Genomic DNA, 20651 nt, shown 5'->3' with positions numbered 1-20651 from the left:
CCTGTGCCCTCGCAGGAACTATCTTTACTGCTGCTTCTGGCAACCAGAGAAGGTGGGGAGCATCTTTCAATTTTTCTCCCATCTCAGTAAAATGGGGGGAGGGGGGCTGAAATGATTGTGACAATCACAAGGCACCTCCGGTTTGCCGCCAGGAGGAAGGAATAAGAAATAAGACAGGGGCGGGACTGGGAAGAAAACCAACCCTGCCATCCCCAGCTGATTAATGCCCCTGAAGAATAGGTGGTCAAATGTCTGGGTGAGTTCAGCAACATGATGCTCTAAAGCAGGGGTTCTCAACCTTCCAAATGCTCCCACCCTTTAACATAGTTCCTCCCAACCATAATAGTATTTCATTGCTACTTTGTAGTTCTGTGACTGTAATGAGTGTAATCTAAATATCTGATATGCAGGATATCTGATATGTGATCCCTGTGAAAGGATCTTTCAGCCTCCAAAGGGCTCAGGACCCCTCCGTGCAGACCTGCCGCACTAGGGGAAGGCAGAAATGCCAGTTATGGAAGTTGAGGTTATTTATTTGCAGGTCAAAAGTTAACCAGATTCTAGAACACAATCTAGGCCTGAGAAGTTAAAAAAGAACTCATGACTCATTGAAAAATATAGAACTGAATTAGACAGAAGCTCGAATTTAGCTTCTTTCGGAGCAGAAGTTATTATTGTTAAATTACTCATCAACCAAATGGCTAAAAAAATACAAAGTTAGCCTTTATTGAACACTTACTATATATCTGGTTAACAATTTTGCATATCATGTTAACAATATCCCCATTTTATAGGGAAAAATAAAAGAACCAGAGAGTTACTTTAACTGTGGTCACACAGTAAATGGTAAATGCATAAAAATAAAACCTGACGCTGTTCATCTCTGGGGTTGACAAGATTGGATGCTGCCTGGATCCTTGCATGGTTCATGGTGTCAGTCTGGGTCATGTCTCTGAGTTAATGCTGTTTATGACTAAATCACTGCAGTAGAAATATCACGGAGCAATGCAGGCTAGGGTCATGTGGTTCAAAGCTTAGCTTCAGAAGCCATGATGACTGGGTTTAAATCTTGCCAAACATTAGGCAGCTCATGTCACCTCACTGGTCTTCATCTATAAAATGGGACTTGGCAATGACAGCCACCCAACAGGGCTTCTGGGACAACTAAATATGAAATATATGGAATGTGTTCAGAACAGAGAACAATGCCTAATAATGACTGTAAAAGGTATCAGCAATGCTTTTCGCTGCTGTTTCTTCAGTGAAGCATGCGGATAGAAAGTATATGATATTTATACATTGGTGTTAGAGACACCACCTGTCACACACTGGCCTAGATGCCCCACAAAGAGACACTCAGTGGTGTGGCTACTGCTTGCAGCTAGATTTGACATGTTTTCGGCTGCTTGGTGAAACATGGAAAAGCTGAATTTTCAAGAAAATAATATCAGAAAGGCTTCCCTTGCAGCCCCAGTCTTCCCCACATCTCAAGTGATGGAGAAGCATCCTGGAACTTCAGCAGTCTTCTCCCTGATGCTCATGGGAAAAAAAAATAGAAAGTTCACCCTGTTCACGACTCTGTAGTGAGATTGAATACTCAGTGGGGAAATTAGTGGCAAGGACAGTTGGAAAAGTGGAGAGCAGATCGCTGTGGCCGTCTCTCACCAAGATGGCCTCCCAGGAACCCTACAACCCTACAGGTAAAACAGAAGGCTGACGTGTTAGCCTAAAATAAAAATGAGGTGGCTATCCCCTGGACTTGCAATTTTACTGGTTTCAGTTAAGTCACCGTGCCTTCTGTCCTCTCCTCTCCTTCCTTCCTCCCTTCCTTCCTTTCTTCCTTCCATCCTTCCTTCCGTCCTTTCTTTCTTTGAGTACTATAAAGTGAGGCTTTGGAGAAGGGTTGAAATATAAACCTTCATGGGCTGCACTTGTCTGCACCTTTCATCTTGGAGCCCCGTAGCTCCCGTCCCTCCACAGAGCTCTCAAGGGTCGGCAGGATAGACTGACAGGAAGTCAGTGTAGTAAGTGCTCACAGCTCTGTGAAACGATATCCCTAAGGAGAATGAACAGCTGCTAGCCTCGAAGAGCTCTAGGCATCTTTCACTAAGCCCTCTTCTTCTTAGTCCCTCTGTGAGCATTAACTAGAACCAACAAGGGCCTGTGGTTGACTGACAGTGTCTAAGGCACTCCAGATGCCTTCTCTGGACAGCTCAGCATTCCCCCCCTTGCTGTGTGATTTACAGGGTGGCTGAGCACTGCTCCAACATGTCTGAGGTTTAGCTCCCCCAGTGCGATGGCCCAATTCCTCACTCATCACACTGGTTGTGGAAGCAATTCATTCTTCTGATATTGCCCAAGTACCTTCTAAGTAGTGTTCCAGCCCCGGGGACACAGCATCATAAAAATAAATCAACAGACATTGTATCTGTAGGAACCTGTGTTCTGATAGGGAAGACCAGAGATAAACAGACAAAGGTTACTTACAATAAGTTACTTGCTAAAAAGGTTATTGAGACACTGAGTTGAGGGATGGGTATTTTGTGCATTTATTGCTCTTGTATTTGTTTGCCAGTCATCCCACCCCACTTTGTCCCTTTTTTCCTTTGATGTTCTCACCTCTAGGAACAGGAATGGGATGGGCACCCCATGCCACTCCTGTCCAGAGCGGGAGCTTAGGCAAGGGCATGGCTGGCATCACCGTATTCACACCAAGACCCTAACAGGCAAGCACAGCAAGCTTTGGCTGAAAGTGAAGAGCAGCTGCTTGCTTTTGCATGACATCACATTGTCTTGCTCAAGCATCACTTCCTGAAATGCACAGGCCCCGAGCTCCGTGCTGTGCCGAGCCATACACAGACATACTGGACTCTCTTTTGAAATGCCAGCAGGAGCCAGCTCAGATTCTCCATTCACCAAAGAGCATAAGATGCAGACCTTGTAGTGCTGTGAAAGTCAAGAGGCAAATATGCTCTAGGGTAAGACAAATGACAAATGGCTCTTTTCTTGAGCACATACTTTGGTCAGTACAGTCCTACCATGCCAAACTGTAATTATTGCCATTTTAGTAAAAACTTAAAAAAAAAAAAAACCTGTTTATGAGTGTTTTCTTCATACACATGCCCATAAGGGTCAGAAGAGGGCATCATAGCCCTTGGGACTAGAGTTACCAATGGTTGTGAACTGCCAGGTGGGTGCTGGGAATTGAACCCAGGTCCTCTGGAAGAATATCAAGTGTCCTTCCCCATGGAGCCATGTCTCCAACTGCAGAACATCAATGATCATAAAAACAAGTTGCTTTCCCACTTCGTCTAGCCCTCAGGGGATGATGGGCTCACGCCAAGTTACCTTTCGCATCTGAGCCAACAGTCCCTCAAACTCCTTCAGGTTCAGTGTGGCTCCACTGTAGGATGCACAGCTGTTTGCGGCTTTCCCCAGCCAGTAAATGGTCACCAACACCTGTGGAACCAAAGAACGCACAAGAGTGAGAAGATTTGTCCCGAGGAGTGGTTTTTCAACAGGAGGATCAGTATTGCCCCAGGAACAGCAAAGCAGGAAGGAACAACTCAGCAGCCCTGACGTGTGGAAACCAGTGCATGCTTGAATCCATTCATCTGAGAGCATAATAATGAGAACTCAGTGCTGCCTCAGTTGGCCCAGAACACACGGTTCAGTCAATTAAGTCTCAGCTCTAAGGAAAAAATGGAGGTTGTGAGAAGGTGATCTCAAAGTGAGCGGGAAGGGAAAATAAATCCCCCAAGATGACACTCGTCAGGCTGTGGGTTTCCCACCAACTCTTTGGAGTTTTCACCCAGACGAGCAATGCAGGAGACTGTCAGCTCCATTTGAGATGGGTGCTTTCGAAGCCCCTTAATTTCTACTTCCGTGCGCATGGAGAACCTGCCAGGATGGATGGCAATTATCCTAAAGGATAAAGGTTAGTGAGTGCTTCTGGGCACAGGATCAGCACGGTGCATCTAAGTGAAGTCAGAAGACAGAAACGCACAGAGAGTGAGACACGCTGGTCCCTCCCTCATCCAAGCGATGCCACATCCCCATTAATGTGAGATGGAGATATTTTATCCTTGGCACAATTGCTATCAATTAAACAAACTTGGATGCTGAAGAATGCTTATGAACATCCAGTGGTCTGAGGTTACTAACCTACATAAGCTTTGTCCTTTCTTTCCAAAGAAACGTCCACAAAAGCAAAACCGTTCTTTATTTTGACTTAGAGGAAAAAAGTATCAGATGGGATAACGATGCACTCCTTAGCTGAATTACAGGGAGATATAGGAACAGAAGGCCACGCAAGAGCTTAGGCTTCCTGTTCACATTCTGGACTTTTGCTGCATCCCTGCTGGGAAGAACTTACTGCACGGCCTTCCCCATGGTGGGCAGATGCTCTGGATAATGAACTATAGGCATGTGGGGCCAGTTGGCCATGGGCCCAAAGCAGAGCCGTGTGCTGCAGTACTATGCTGTGACTCGGTTTTCTACCTCCGTGGGAAACTCTTACATCATGATTCCTTCAAAACTTCCAGAAGGTCTCTTAGTAACTGAGTTCTTACAGATAAATTTCCAGAGGACAGACAATCCCAAACATCAGGACACTCACCAGACTATACATAACCAACATGTGCTGACTGCGGTCCCATCTGGACCACAAGCGGAAATGGCTAATGTTAGAGTTGAAACCGGTTCCTGTGTGTTTTAAGAACACGAACTGCACATGGGACACAAGCCCTTCATTTACTTCTAGAATGAACTCTGATTAGAGAGAAACCCCCAAATCTACTACTTTCACACCAGCACAGTTATCATTTAGTCTATAAATGGTGCATATACTTTCTCTTAAGAATCAATCTTTCTAGTAAGGTCAATCGGACCCACCGAATTTAGCTAAAGGTCAGCCTTGGACCACTAAAGTCAAAAGTTTACAGATGTGGAGAGAGAAGTTACAACACTTACGTTTTTCAGCTTCCTGCTATAATCGAGGTTCCTAGGTCAGGAAAGGAAAACAAAACATTATTAGAATAGCAGTTTCTATGATGTGGCTTTCCTTAAACACCTCTAACACTTGCAAAAAAAAAGTCTCATAAAACAAAAGCCAGAAAAATATTAGAATATTGCTGGACTTTTAAGGCCTATGGCTGGTGGTTTCAGCTGTAGGATAAATTGTGGAGAAAAACAAAACACAACACAACAAACAAACAAACAAACAAAAAACCAAACAAATGCAGGGCCAGGTAGGATTGAAGTTGCTCAGTAGACCAGGAAAGGGTGGATTCTTGTTAGCATACAAAAGATGAGAATTCTGTTTAGCACTGGAACTGTTTATAGTTGAAAGTGTGTGCATAAGAATCAGTGCTATTCAAACATTTCCTTTTTCTGTGCTGGCTACAAATTAGAATGAAAAATTTGCCATAAACAGAAAAGTATGCATGCTATTTCCAAATGCCTGCACATGTGTTCCCAAGTCCACATAAATGTTCATTCCATAACTCAAAACCACCAACGCTCTGAACTATTCTCACCATGAAATATCAAAATGTTTCCAACGGTCTTTGAAAACTCCTCGAATATATTGACAAATAAGTATTTGGAAAATGAATGTTGGGTTTCTTTTCTCTGGTCATTTTGGTGAAGGAGGGGAGTAGAAAGTCCCTGCTTCAAACGAGCCAAGAATGCCTCAGAGCATCCAGACCGTGGTCCCTTAGTTCTGGCCTAATCTAACAAACTATGTATGATGGGGCGGCAGGCAGTTTTGAGTTGACTGATCTCGGAAGGACTGTGCTAGTCCTGTTCTGTAAAGAGAAGCACAAGATCAGCCCTTCAGTTCGGACAAGCATCCACACAATGTACATTTGATCAAGAAAGTGATCTTATGTTTTTGAGTTTAAACAAACAAACATATCTGCTTTTTTTTTAAATCTAGCAGCAGAAAAATGAGAAAACAAAAATCCAAAGATCTAAAATATCTTAGAACAAAAAGAATAGGGAAAACAACCCCTTTCCTGTATTGACAAGAGACGTTCACTGGCTGACACTGTGACTGGTTGCTAGAAACTATGTGGCACACCCCAGGGCCTCACAGAAGATTTGTAGAGTGGTTTCCACAGAGCCACTCGTTACGGAAATGCTTCCCAGTTTTCAGAGAGACTCTTGCCCCAGGAGCCATCCACGGCCCCGCCATACTCCCGTACTATTGGTTCCCTGGAAGGTCTTTGCTATGCACCCTTCTGAGCTGGCCGTCAGATTTGTCTGGTAGTCTTTACAGGTGGAGTTCACACAATTACACAGCCAATGACGTAATGACTTGCAGGCTTTTCCCCCTTGAAAATGTGTTTTTTTTTTTGTGCATTTAAGTCAAATTTGGGAGAGAAAAAGCAAGAAAAATGACCAACACTGCAAACTGGAGTGTTTTTATTGTTCAAAGACAATTTTATACAAATACAAATGTCCCCATGGAATCTTTCTCTATTCTATATCTCTTTGCCGATGCTACTAACACATGTTAAAGTGATACTCTCCCTTTTATGCTGTAAGCTGAACTCTCAGCAGGGGAGCCACAGAATTACTGCGGTGGTGCTTGGATCCATCTGAGCAACAAAGTCAACACTTTAAAAACCAGTCTCTGGCTAGTGCCAAACCAAAGCAGGATCACCTGTGAAAACACGGTGACTCTGACAATGTACGCCATGTTCCCCTCCGACATTCTTGCTAAAGCCAAAAGCCCTCCTAAGCTCCACAAATTAATTTGTGACGTAATTTTAGTATAAATTCTTTATGATTTTCTAAATGCCAACCCAGTGAGACAATCTCTCTGCATACTGACTCCAAGTTCAACATCCCCATTGTGTGTGGATGGCTGTTCCCACTCCATTTGCCCTCACTAGGTGCTTGGCCTTCTCTTTCAAGCATCAACGGCTTCCTTTTCCTTGGCCTTTTCTTGCTTTTCCTCCACCTTGCCAGCAAATCACCCCACAGCTGATGCTCCAGCTGAAACCCTTCAGATGGGCTATCCTTGACCTTCAGATGAGCTATCCTTGACCCCTTTATATGGGCTATCATTGACCTTCAGATGAGCTATTCTTGACCCCTTCATATGGGCTATCCTTGACCTTCAGATGAGCTATCCTTGACCCCTTCATATGGGCTATCCTTGACCTTCAGATGAGCTATCCTTGACCCCTTCAGATGGGCTATCCTTGACCCCTTCCAGACAGATCACTATCTTTCCCACCTCCATCTTTTACATGATCTTCTCTGAATTCTCACTCCCCAATGGTTATTTTCTTTCTTATGATTTCTTTCTGCAGTAGGAATTCAAGATAAACAAAGAACCCTGGTTTTCTTCCTTGTGCATTTTTCTCAAGGAAGCTGGAAATATTTCACACACGGTAGCTACTCAGTAATTATTTGTTCATTGGATGAATGAAGGTACAGAGTCTTAAGGGGAAGGTGTGTCTAAGGATTGCACTGCACAAGTGAAGGTGGTCTAAAAAGGAAAGAAACAGAAAGTGAGGTAGATAAGAGGAAAGGCTAAGAAAGGGAAGGTAGAGGAAGGAGAAGAAGACAAAGATGGAAAGACCAGAAGGACAAGATGAATATGCTGCCCTACAAAGGACTGTGACCACTCGAGACTATGTGACTTTCTCCTGGTGGGTTGCTTCCAGTCTCTCTGAATTAGTGTATTTCTTTAGGAGTTGGTTGCCTTGCTTCCTCAGGTCTGCAATGACCAAGTTCCTCAGAGTCACATCTGGAAGACTAATTCATCTGTCACATTCTGTAGATGAGAACTTGGTGCTGAGACACTCAGCAAGCTACAGACTTAGCCAGCTCCAGACCTGGGGCTCTACCCAGCTCTCGGATGCCTTGATTATCATAGACAAGCAATGAAGATCCGAGTTTCTGTTTTAGATTCTGAAACCAACTGGCTTTGGAATTCACCTGCTCTGTTAATTTCTAGTCTAAAGATAGCCAAAAGTTGATGATGATGATGATGACGATGATGATGACGACCATGATGACATTGAGGATGATAATGACAAAAGTAGCTAAAGTAAAGCACCAGAGTAAATTTTTCTTCTCCTTCCCCAGTGAGTGTGTGACTGATGATTACCTATGGCAATGCACAGCTGCTATTGTTTCTGGTCACTTGCCTTGCAGGTGAGACTGGAAATGTGAATTTAGCCAGAACCTAAGATTATTTCCCAAAATTAAATGAGAACTTTGCAGAGTTAAGACTTAGCTCAGTAACAGATGAGGCATGTGATGGTTATCGAGAGGCCTATGGAGGCTTCTTTGGTGCAACATTGTAACTTTCCTTGTGTTTTTTTCACTTAAATGCACTTTCCCTGAGAAATACTGAAGAACAGTCCATTAAAAATACAGATGTAACTTTAGCTCATCAGTCATGGCTCACTCTCCTTGTTCCCAGTCATGAATCACTGTAAACTCCCTCCCTCCCTTCCTTCATTCAGTAGTTTCAAGTTTCCCATTAGGAAATCAAGATCCGGAAACAAAATAAAAAGGACCCCTCTGACCTGTGGCTTCTCTCCCTTCCATTCGTCTATGAAAAAGGGCACTGCCCCAAATGATCAAATTGCAGGATGCCTTCCGCTCAATTCATCGTACTAGGCTTTATTGTTATGGTTGTAATTTGTAACAGGGCTGCCCTTATAGAGCCTGGTTTGCCTGGTATTTGCATTACATACACAAAGCTGGCCTTGGTCTTGTAGAGATCCTCCTGCATCTGCTGCCCACCCACTGAAACTACAGGATAGGCCACCACACTCTATGCTACCTGACTTTTAGATACTCTTCGAAAGGCTTATTTTTAGTTATGTGTATCTGTGTATGTCAGTATATGGGCATGAGTCATGAATGTAGGTAGCCCATGGAGGCTAAAAGAGAGACAGATCTTCTGGAGCTGGAGTTATGGGAGGTTCTAAGTTGCCTAATGTGGATGCTGAAAACCAAAGTGGGGTCCCCCACCAGAGTGCTATCTTCTCTTAACCACTGCGCCATCTCTCCAGCCACAGAGAGACTCCAGCTTTTTGTTCAACCATATTCCTGCTACATACTGTTTGAATAAAATGACAAATGTGCTATATGATATCACAGGCTCTGCAGAATCCCTGGGCTACAGACAACCTATTTTTGCCATCCTATAAGGATGAATCTTCTTACTCAGATCTTGAGCTATCTCTTTATTCAGAAACTAATCCTATCTCAAGAATTCTTTGGCCCCAATTATGGTTCACTAAATAGATACAGGCAGAAATGGCCAAAAGGCCAATGATCCATCTCTGAAAAGCTTAATCACCGTCACATACGAAAAAATGGCTGCAAATGTAAATGCAGAAGCCAGCTCGCCACCAGCAAATGCCTTCTCTACATCATCAGCAGCGTGCACAATCTGTTCACCTCCTGTGCAGTCTGCCAAGAGCCTATTCAATGGCTCCATTGGAGCCAGTAAAAGGGATGCTATCTAAGGTACACAGATTTTGTACATATTTGTCTGTAGCCTCACTGTTAAACCTTACTTAACATTTTCTAAAATTCTGGTTCTATGTGTATTTGAAAACTTGTTCTGCACAGAGGGGCAGGACACTGGGTTGTGAATGCTTGCTTTTGATTGCACAATTTTACTTTATTGAGAATACCTAATCTTCTACCCCTTAGAACTTACAACATCCTCCCAAAAAATGCAAATCAAAATACCAAGGGTTTCCTTTAAACATAAATCAGGCATTACTCACTTGACAGTGACCCTGTTGGAGGTATCCTGAAGGTCACTCGGGTCAAAGAGTTGAGATTCTTTAAGGCCAAGCTCCTTACAGCCTCTCAAGAATAAGATGGTATTGTCCTAGAAGGAAGAAAAGAAGCCCAAGTGTTATTTTAGATTGTCTCTGTGAGTCAACCTCACTTTGTTAATAGTCCACATTGCTGTCAAGGTACTAGCCATCATGGCTGCTAAATTCAAATAAATCAAATTTGTCACCCAACAAAATTGCAGTTAGAAAATACCAGAAGAAATGGACACTTCAGATTTCCAAAACCCTAGCTAGCCATTGCCCAATTCAACTTTCCCTTTAGCTTTATACGTTTAAACAAATGACGCTACAAAGGGGATGTGGCATCTTAAGGAGCCATACTTTTAAGAGCCAGGTAGTTTCTATTGCTTCTAAGTCCTTTGCTCATGCCTTCTTGTTTAAAACTTGGTATCAATGGATACTTTTTAAAATATTTTAGAGCTGGGTAGGGAATGGTTTAGTTGGTAGAGTGCTTGCTAAGCAAGCAGGACTATCTGAGTTCTGATCTCGGGGTACAGAGCTAAACAAAACGTTCTCAGTTGAGGAACACCGAATGGCCGAGAAACATCTGAGGAAGTGCTCGACATCCTTAGCCATCAGGGAAATGCAAATCAAAACAACCCTGAGATTCCACCTCACACCAGTCAGATTGGCCAAGATCCAAAACTCAGATGACAGCAGATGCTGGCGAGGCTGCGGAGAAAGAGGAACACTTCTCCACTGTTGGTGGGGTTGCAAGCTAATACAACCACTCTGGAAATCAGTCTGGGGATACCTCAGAAAATTGGATATAGTACTACCTGAAGACCCAGCTATTCCACTTCTGGGAATATACCCCAGAGACACTTTAATACACAACAAAGATACATGCACCACAATGTTCATAGCGGCTCTATTTATAATAGCCAGAAGCTGGAAGGAACCCAGATGTCCTTCAGAAGATGAATGGATACAAAAATTGTGGTACATATACACAATGGAATACTACTCAGCCACCAGAAACAATGACTTAACCAAATTCTTAAGAAAATGGCTGCATCTAGAGAATATCATCCTGAGTGAGATAACCCAGTCACAAAAGAACAGACATAATATGCAGTCACTGATAGTGGGATGCTAACCCCAGAGGCTCGCACTCCCCCAGAAACAACTCACAGACTGTATGAAGTCCAAGAAATAAAGAAAACAAAACAAAACAAAAAAATATTTACAAAACAAGAAAACTTTAACTATTTCCATGTTATATTTTGTTTTACATGTACTTTAGCTCATTGTAACTATTAAGTTTTTAAGGCATACTATCAAACCTTGAAAAAAATTAAGTACTGACTAAAAAATATATTCATATAGTTTTATGTAAAAATGATGTTAAAATCTGAAAAAAGTACTGACAAAAATGTATAATTTTAAGCAAAAAAATGTTTAAAATCTGTACATTTATCTTTGTTTTGTAAAATAAAGTTGTTTTTTTTAAAAAAAGAATAAATCAGAAAAGAGAATTACAAGCTACCTTCTAAAATAGCCAACATTCCTTTCTTTTATAAATGCAGGTACAGTAAAAAAAAAAAAAAAAAAAAAAAAAAAAACCCACAAACAACAACTACAGCAACAAAAGCCAGACATGACAGCACACGCCTGAAATCCCAGCACCAGGAATCTGGAGGCAGAAAAAGTTCTAGTGTTCTCTGGCTAGATTGTATAACTGGTAAGCTCCAGGGGACCTTGTCTCAAAAAGGAAGATGGACAGTATGTTCATTTGAATGAGAATGGTCTCCATTGGCTCATGTATTTGCATGATTAGTTCCTAGTGGTGGATTTGTTTGGGAAGGAGTAGGGGGTGTGGCTTTGTTGAAGGAAGTGTGTCACTGGGGGTGGACTTCGAAGCTTCAAAAGACTCCCAGCATTCCCAGCGTGATTTCTCTGCTTTCTGTTCTGTTTCCATGCCTTTGCACTGCCATCATGGTCTCAAACCCTCTGAAACTATGAGCCCAGTCAAACACTTTCTTTTATAAGTTTTGTTAGTCACACTGTTTTATAACAGCAACAGAAAAGTACATGGACACACAGCACACACACACACACACACACACACACACACACAAAACAAGACACCATGAAACTAGAAAACTTAAAAATAATAAAGTTTTGTTGCCTAGTTGTGTTCTTCTCTGCACATTTTTCTTATTAACTGATTTAAGAATATCCTTTGCCAATTTTATACCCTTCATACATCCACTATGGGCTTTTACTGAAAAATACCTTTTTAATGGGTTGTAATATAAATTAAAAGATAAAAGAAATCCAGTCCCTCCATCTCTTTCTTGCCACATTTACTCCCCATTACTCTTTCTCCACTGTTCTCTGGGAGGAAGGGAACAGCAGGTTGAAGGGTGTGGGAGAAGAGTGGGGTTAGCCAAGGAACAAGATATAATGATACAAATAAAGTTATGATGAAACCTACTACTTTGCTTGATAAATGTTAAGGAGGAGGAGGAATATGAGGAGGAGGAAGAGGAAGAAGAAAAAGAAGAAGAAGAAGAAGAAGAAGAAGAAGAAGAAGAAGAAGAAGAAGAAGAAGAAGAAGAAGAAGAAGAAGAAGAAGAAACCATCTTCTACACTTATTTGGGAAGGAAAATGAAAGGCAAAGAAACGCTTTTGAAAACAGTGCAAAGACCCTTCTTAGGAGAACATTTCCTGGAAGGCATAGATTGACATTGAACCGGAAGAGGAGCAGGTTGGCTGGCAATCACACTCATAATCAAGGGGGGTTCTATTTGAGCTGCCCATCTGTTAGGAGGTCTTAGGAATAAATGAATAGTTCTGAAAGTTAATCCAAACTGTGGGCCATCCTTTGAAGGCCCCAGAACAACTGGTCAACAGATGTATTGCTACAAACATATAACAATCCTCTTCTTGAGAGACTTCCATAGGACTTATTGACTCCATCAGTTTGGAGGAACAACAACAAAACAAACAAAAACCCAGCAGAACAAGAAATGTTAGCCAGTTTCCATGTGAAAACCTCTGGATGCTGAAAAAAATTGCTCTAAACAGCTGAACTCAGACTGGTGATTACCAGGTTCATACCAGGTACTCAAAGAGAATGGCAAAAGATAGTATTTTTAATTACCCAGTGTGTAGGCAGGACCCTCAGGCCCCTAAGAATCCCAGCTCCAGATGAACGCACCCTAAGTAGTCTCCCCTTGAGAACAAGGGAAACCCATGACCCTGATAATGTTATGGCATTAAACAATCACCTCTAAGTTAACCAAGACAAAGATTATCTGATTGGCAATGATATAACTAGGGATCTTTTAAACAGAAAGTGACAGAGTTCCTGCTGGCCCTGAACACCTCAGCTGCAGAAGCTTGGATTTTGTTAACTGCTATGAGCTTGGGATAGGCTTGGAAGATGCACAGTATCTTGACCCTACTGGCATCCTGGTTTCAGTCCTGTGATACTCTGAGCAAAAAGCTCAGTATCACCCTATCTGGATATCCAATTTATAGATGATGTGAAGTAGGAATTTCTCTGGATATTAATGGTAATTTTTGATGTGGCAATTAAAAAAAAATGAACATGCTTGGGCCCTAAAGAGCAATTGTAGAAAGCTGTTGACCTGTTTGTAGCCCATTTTATGCACCCAACATCATTCCAAGGGATTCATTTATTACATTAATTTATTTAAACCCTGCACTGTTTATCCTCAACTGACAGATGAATGATCTGCAGCCTAGAACAATTATGCAATGGTTCAAAGTTGCAATCAGCAAGAGATGCAGGTTGCAAAACAGTGGGGGTATGTCTGATGAATCCAAGCATAGAATTTGAGGTCAGTACCAAAGGGCAGTGGGGCTACGGAGAGTGGGACTGATCCCAGAGACTCTTACAGATGTTCAGCAGCTGGAACTGAGAACTGAGGACCCAGGTGGCTACTGGAAGGAGATGGTTGGGCTGGGAGCCAGAAGAAAGTCAATGGTATGGCAGAAAGATTTAAGAGATATCAGATGGGACAGCAGTGGGGAGACAGGGCAGCCTCTTCTAAAGCTGAGACGCCTTCATCCCAGCATGCTTTCTGGGCTTCTTGTGGAGGCAGGAAGTGCCCCATACCACTCTGCGCATGGCCTCTTTTGGCTAACTGTGCACTAGCCACAGCATATCTGAGGCTGTTCAGTTCCTGGGCATTCTCTTCTTTAGACATTTCCCATGTTGTTTAAATAATTAAATTTAGTAGCTCACATCTAACTCCTGAGTTCTCATTTTGTCAACAAAATATTTTTCACTACAAAATTCTGTCCTAGGAATAAATAAATCAAGGGAAGGATAACACACTAAGAAATACATTAAGTCCCTTTTAAAGGATACAATTTTTTTTATTTATACTTGGACCATCCTATTATTAAATTAATTAACCAATTACTTTTGTTTTATATTTTTGGATAGGATCTTATTCTATGACCCAACCCAGTCTTGAATTCCCTAGGTAGGCCTCTCCAGCCATGAACTCTTGGTAATCCTCTCTATTTTTCCCTTTCCTGCTTTGCCTCTCACCAGAACACAAATTTATCCTCCCTCCCTCTCATTCCTCCCTTCCATCTTCCTTCCCATCCTCCCTCCCTCCCCCCCCCCCCCCACTGACCTGGCTCTTTCTGTCTCTCTCCCATTCTTTTTGGCCCTAAAACTTCTAGAGACACCACTGGCTCTGAGACCGCCAAGTTCAAAATCAGGCACACCCCTGTGTTTTGAGTCCATATCTCAGAGGGGTAAACATAGTCTTTACTGAAGAAGGCAATTGCAAATGAGGCAGTAAGGAGTACAGATGTCAGCTGGGCTTCAGTGAGCATCTGAGTCTTTGGGATTGAAGTGAGTGCCTGTCAGGAAATAAGAAAGTGAGTTGGTACTCTCTACAGATCACCAGCGACCACAATAAAGGACAGGCCTCTGACCTTCACACACAGCTCCCTGGGACTGTGGCATCCTGGATCATGAACGTAAAAAACAAGAAGGTCTTCTTCCTGTGCAAGTCCCCAGATGCACGCATGCTCTCGGGAACACAGCGCACTATTCAGCACACAGCCTACAAACATACAAGCTTTGTATGGCAGCCAGCAGGAACGATTTGGGTTGGGAGATTTAAATAACTGTAGGTCTGTTTCCAACTCCTTGCTGTAACCTAATGATGCTGGAGAAGAGCCAAGCCCCAGTCAGATGCAAAGCCAGAAGGAAGAGCCACCCAGCCAAGAGCTAACAGAGGCCAGCCACAGGAGCAGGCAGGAAGGATGGCGTTCTCAATTACAACGTGAGGCATCCAGCTTTTTCTCATCCACCTTTTCTACACACTGACATGTCTCTCCATTACGATTTCAAGCAAAGCCTACATCTTAGTAGCTCAAGTTCAGAACTAACCCACGTAACCATCTCAGTCCCATAGAAGAAATGGGAGACACAGATTTACCACAATGACTTTTATACGTAGGTCTCACTTACACAGAGCTAATGACTCCACTAAGACCTGGTAATCTTTGGGGTTGGTTTTTAGGAACTGGGGGAAAAAATCATTGTTATGAAAAAAAAACCCAGTAAACAAAAATACATGCTGCCCAGAGGTAATGTGTTAGCCCTAACTGAATTCCAGACTCTAGAAGGAAAAGCAAATAAGACTGAGCAGTGAAATTTAAACAGTGAGTTGATGCCTTAGTTATAAACATACAGTGGGGTTATTTAAGGGTGTTATGACATCTACAACACCACCTCTAAGTGGCTCAAATAAAAGTGCATGCATATGTCTATGTGCACAAACGTATCTTCACATGTACAAAGAGAGAGGTCATATAACAGGGGTGGAGAGGCAGGGACGGATGGGAGCCTTGCGTGTTTTTATGTGTTTTAGAAAGAGGAGTGATTCAAATAGCAAATATTCAGAACTGGTGAATGTGGATGGGGCCGGAAAACGCTTTTTGTAAAGGGTGAGATTGTAAATTCCTTTGGCCTTGGGGATCATATGGTAGACTCTTAAAACATAACTCAGTGCTGTTGTAGTGACTGGGAAGTACACACGTAAAGGCGTGGATTTGTATTCTGATACATGACCCTTACACAGGCAGACTCTGGGCAGGATTTGGCCTACAAGTGATAATTAGCTTATTATGTGTTAGTTGAAAAATATTCAGTTATTCACGTAATATTCTAATGTGTTTTCCTGACCAGGAAATATGTGGAGAACACTTTCGAGTTTGTTGATTCAGCTAAGGATAAGTCAGGACTCTAGACCCTAATGATAAAAATCAACTCTGCAAAATTCAAGGGAGAAAAGCTGTTACCTCTGAGGAGATGGCTGAAGAGCCACTGGGGTCACAACAGGTTCTGTTGACAGAGAGTAAGTCTGACAGAGCAGAAAGGACATGAGGGTCTCCGTGAAACACAGACTTCCCCATGCTGTTGACCATGGCTTTGAATCAGTTTCTAGAACGATGCATTAACTTCTTGGTTAGGCCCCAGTGTGTTCCCATCCCACTGATGTGTGAGTCTGTCCAGTGACTGAAAACACTTTCCAGAGTCTTATTGGAGACCTGACCTTACACATTCCTGATAATTCTTGCTCTGAAGATTTTAGATCTTTTCCCCTTCTCTTCCCACTCAAAGATGGCCCAGCTCAGGATATTCCCTAACCATAGGATAGCCCCTAATCCCATGATGTGGTTGTTATCACAGGTAATATACATTCATTTAAATATGTAAATATAATGTACCATGTAGCCTTCTAGACATTTTAATGATGAATAATATTTTTTATTCTTCACGATCCTTTACATATTTAGCTATTTTTTCTTTCAAAATCCATATGAAGAGGGAGAAAGCTAGCTGAGTGGGTAAAGGCCTTTGCTGCCAAGCTTGATGTCCTTCATCTGACCTCATTCTAGAGACCTATGAGGTGGAAAGAGAGAACAGACTCCTATAGGTCATTCTCTGATCTACACACACACACACACACACACACACACACACACACACACACACCGCTTTGGAGTCAGAACTTCCATTAAAACCACAGCCTCATCTGATCTACACACAAACACACACACACACACACACACACACACACACACACACACACACACCCCGCTTTGGAGTCAGAACTTCCATTAAAACCACAGCCTCATCTGCATTCTGGGTGTGTGTTCCTAGATAGACTTCTCAACCTTCCTGATCTTCACATCTCTAATCTTTAAGGTGGGGGATGCTATCAACCTTGCAGATGTGGAAATCAGAATTATAGGAAACATACATTAAAAGCAGAGCTCAACAGTCTGGCATATTCCAGGCACTCATTACAGTAGCTCCCCCCTTATCTTCAGGCTTGCTTTCCAAGGTTTCAATTATTCCCATAGTCAACTACGGTCTAAAAGTATGAAATGGAAAATTCCAGAAGTAAATAATTCATACATCCTACTTTGCATGCTGTTCTAGATAATGTGATAAAGTGCTAGACCATGCCAATCCATCCTGCCCAAGATTTGAGTCATTTCCTGTGTCTAGTGCATTCTTGCTGCATACACTACCTACACATTAGCTACTCTGCAGCCATCTTGGTCATCAGATCAACTGGAGAGTCACCACAAGTTTAAGTAATCCTTATCCCAATTAACAATGGCCCTCAAAGCACAGCATAACTGTCCTGACAATTTCATTACAGTTCATTACCACCCTTGTTAACTATTAGCTGTTACTAACATCTCACGATTTTTGTCTATTGAACTCACTATTGGTATACATGTGCACTAGTTACATTTGCATCACTAGGAGAGAATGTCTGACAGACAGATTAGAGGAGAAGAGACTTATTTGGCTCATGGTTTCAGAGATCTCAACACATCAGGGCAGAGCAGCCATTGGGGTTCATGATGGCAGGAGTATGAGGTAGAAGCTGTTGACATCAGAGTGGGCCAGGAAGCAGAGAATCAATGACAAGCCCATACCTTTCAAAGGCCTGCCTCTTACTACTGCCTGAGCATCAGAGAGGCACCACCCTCCAAAGGGCCCACAGCCTCGTGAAAGAAATACTACCAGCTAGAGTCAGAGAATAAGATTGTGGAAGACAGTTCAGATTCAACCATAATTATGTCTGTTCATTGGGTCGAGGGCTAGTATGGACAGGGTTTGGTACCAACTGCGGTTTCAGGCATCAGCTGGGAATCTGAGACTGTATTCCCTGCGGATAGGTGAGTGTCTATAGAAGGCAGCGTTAGGACATTTTTGTCCACTCAGGTCAAGAAAAGACTGAAGATGGAATGAGGGACGGTTTGTGCATCTAAGAAAAGAGACAGTGCGTAGCTTGCACATGGCAGATGTTGAAGTCCTGCGGCTGCTATTTGCTCCTGGTTAGCCATCAACCTGACTTCTACAGGCAGCCTGGAACTTAGGAGCAGGCTAGTGCATACAAAGGTCACGTGCAGGTGGCTGCCCATACGTAAGTCGTCACTTATAATTTTTTACACAGAAATAAATCCTTGAGCCATCTCTCCCAATTCAGTCTGAAAGGCCCACTTGAGCCACAGAGCACGCGTTGGGCTTTTAGTTACACAGTGAAGCGGAACCCTGCAGTGGGAAGACACACACACAGATGTCCGGTGCTCATTGCTGCTGGCTACAGTTTGATCACAGATCCCTTCAGTCTCTGGCCATGAGGAGACTTGCTTCACCCTTGGCAGTACTTCAGGATGGAGGGGCCAGGAATGGGGAACACTCCACAGCCCACAGCCTCACCCACATCTCTTGCTGTTCTCTTCCTCAGACGGCAAAGATGAAACCTCTAGCTGTTCTTCACTTCCCTTAGCTGTAGGAAGCATCCTCTGTCTCCTTGAGCCACCATAAGGGGCAAGCGGTTTTCTGACTGTGACTCAGACACCCAGCCATCAGTGGACCCCTTTCAGAGTGCAGAGCCATTTTTCTCAGTTTTATCTTCTACTCAAATAGAGAAAGATAACATGATTTGCAATCCAGGGGAAACGCAAACAGCGCACACCAAGGCTTCCGACAGACTCACTATGGCCGGGTACTTAAAATGTAACACATAAGCTCATCTTTGCGGTTCTCAGTTTTGTAAGATGGGAACTATAAAATGTAAGCTGTGATTGCCTGCGGTGGGCTTATCGGATGAATACACTATCTATATAATACAGGCTTGCTGTAAAGCCTTCATAAGCAATAGGATAGCTCAAAGAGATTTGGAAGTATATCAGAGAAGACCAGATCTTGTTAGAAAAACCAACAAGCAAGATTAATGCTACTTTTCTACACTACTTATAAAAGCCTTTTTAAAATATGTTTTTTTTTTTTTTTGTTAGATTTTCTACCTCTGAAGCAAATTCCACTCAACAGAAACCCAATTAAGAAGTTTAAAACGTAAGGAATACATTACCAAAACATCTCCAGGAACTTATCCCATAATTAATAGAACAGGGGGGTTTCCTGCATCTGCCGTGTTCACAGTTACTGCCCGGTCTGCACTGGCTCCGTTCTTACTCTTGGGATTGGCTGGGGTCCAACAACAACCAACGCCTGCTAGACTGTCAGTGCATTTTTATTAGCTCTTAATGAGGATAGCAGTCCTTCCACCGAGAGGCAAGAGCAACCCACCACACCTGGGAGATTTTAGGGAACTGAAGCAGAAAGGTGGTATCGGAATGGATTGTTGACGTTAAAGGAAGAAAAAAATGGGTGGAAGGTGAGCAAACACATTGTAGGGTTCAGAAGAAGGAATGAGGGTAGGAAGAAGAAAATAATATGAGTTTTAAGACCAATGGTGAAGTGTGGGCATCCTTGACAATCTCTAGGTAGTGGGGAACCTAAGCCAGCTGGTGTGGTGTCTTGGAGCCCTACCTGTATCTTAGGCAAATTTGTAGGGTTTGGTGGGAGAGACTCATTGGTCAGGACGAAGATCCACCAAAGAGACTCTTCAAAGACCTAGGGGGGAAGTAAATCAGAAGCGAGGAGAGGAGGAAGGATGAGTGGTCCAAGAACCAGTGATGTGATGGGAGAGATTTTAGGTGATTGATGTCCGTACTGTAGGCACTGGAACCATCTGATAGAACCAGAGGAGGCTGAAGAAGACAGGAATGAGGTTTGACCTGGAACACCCGCTACTCAGAGCCACATGTCCCTGGAAACATCTATTTGGTCTGAGGTTCAACTGTGAGGCACTGACCAATACAGAGGCTTAGGAGCCAACTGCAAGTGTGCACTGGGGAGGGGGCACCAGCCAAATGTTCTCCAAATGTCTCTGTAGGTTGGCTTTATTGCTTTTATTCCACGATAACTTTCTGACATTCATAAATTGATTTTTTACCCCACTGTTCCCTCAAAATTCTCAAAAAAAATTAGTAATGTCCTCCTAATCAGAAAATCCACTCATTGACAGTTCAACAGTTTTTATTCAATTAACAGAAATGAGCATCATATGGAAGGCAGCTATTGGATTATCGATGTGTGCCAAACATTTCCGCTCTAAGTGCATTATGTACTTTTCCCTTATGTAACAGCACACAATAGACTTGGCATAGCTTTTCTCTCCCGACTCTTAGGACCCTGCAAAGCACACATTTTTATTGAGGGCTTCCTGTGTATCAGGTATTGTACTAGGAAGCATCTAGGATCAGAGTGGAGAGAGAGAAAGAGAGAGAGCAGTGCCCAGACCATGGCAGGGTTCTGCCTGGCATTTCTGAGGTCCAGCGAGGCCATTTCCCTTGCCACACTGAGTTTCTAAGTTGTCACTATTCAACCCTGTCAAAGGGATTCTGACTCATATCCTCTGCCTTCCCACTGGCTCTCCC

The 20651-nt window shown here is 42.9% G+C and overlaps 1 protein-coding gene across 19 annotated transcripts in view; it reads right to left on the bottom strand.

Annotated features, from left to right (window-relative positions):
* LIMCH1 (LIM and calponin homology domains 1) overlaps nucleotides 1-20651 on the bottom strand; it is a 294369-nt gene that overhangs the window by 78686 nt on the left and 195032 nt on the right. For all 19 annotated transcript variants that reach the window (XM_080927843.1, XM_080927859.1, XM_080927858.1 and 16 more), the window contains exons 4-6: nucleotides 9768-9874; nucleotides 4972-5002; nucleotides 3349-3459 (exon numbers count right to left, since the gene is read on the bottom strand). In XM_080927843.1, the coding sequence (XP_080783969.1) occupies nucleotides 3349-3459; nucleotides 4972-5002; nucleotides 9768-9874 (249 nt within the window). The remainder of the gene's footprint in view (nucleotides 1-3348; nucleotides 3460-4971; nucleotides 5003-9767; nucleotides 9875-20651) is intronic.

Source organism: Micromys minutus (genome assembly GCF_963924665.1).
Source record: "Micromys minutus genome assembly, chromosome: 1".
NCBI classification, from domain to species: domain Eukaryota; kingdom Metazoa; phylum Chordata; class Mammalia; order Rodentia; family Muridae; genus Micromys; species Micromys minutus.
This window is presented reverse-complemented; position numbering and strand designations above follow the sequence as displayed.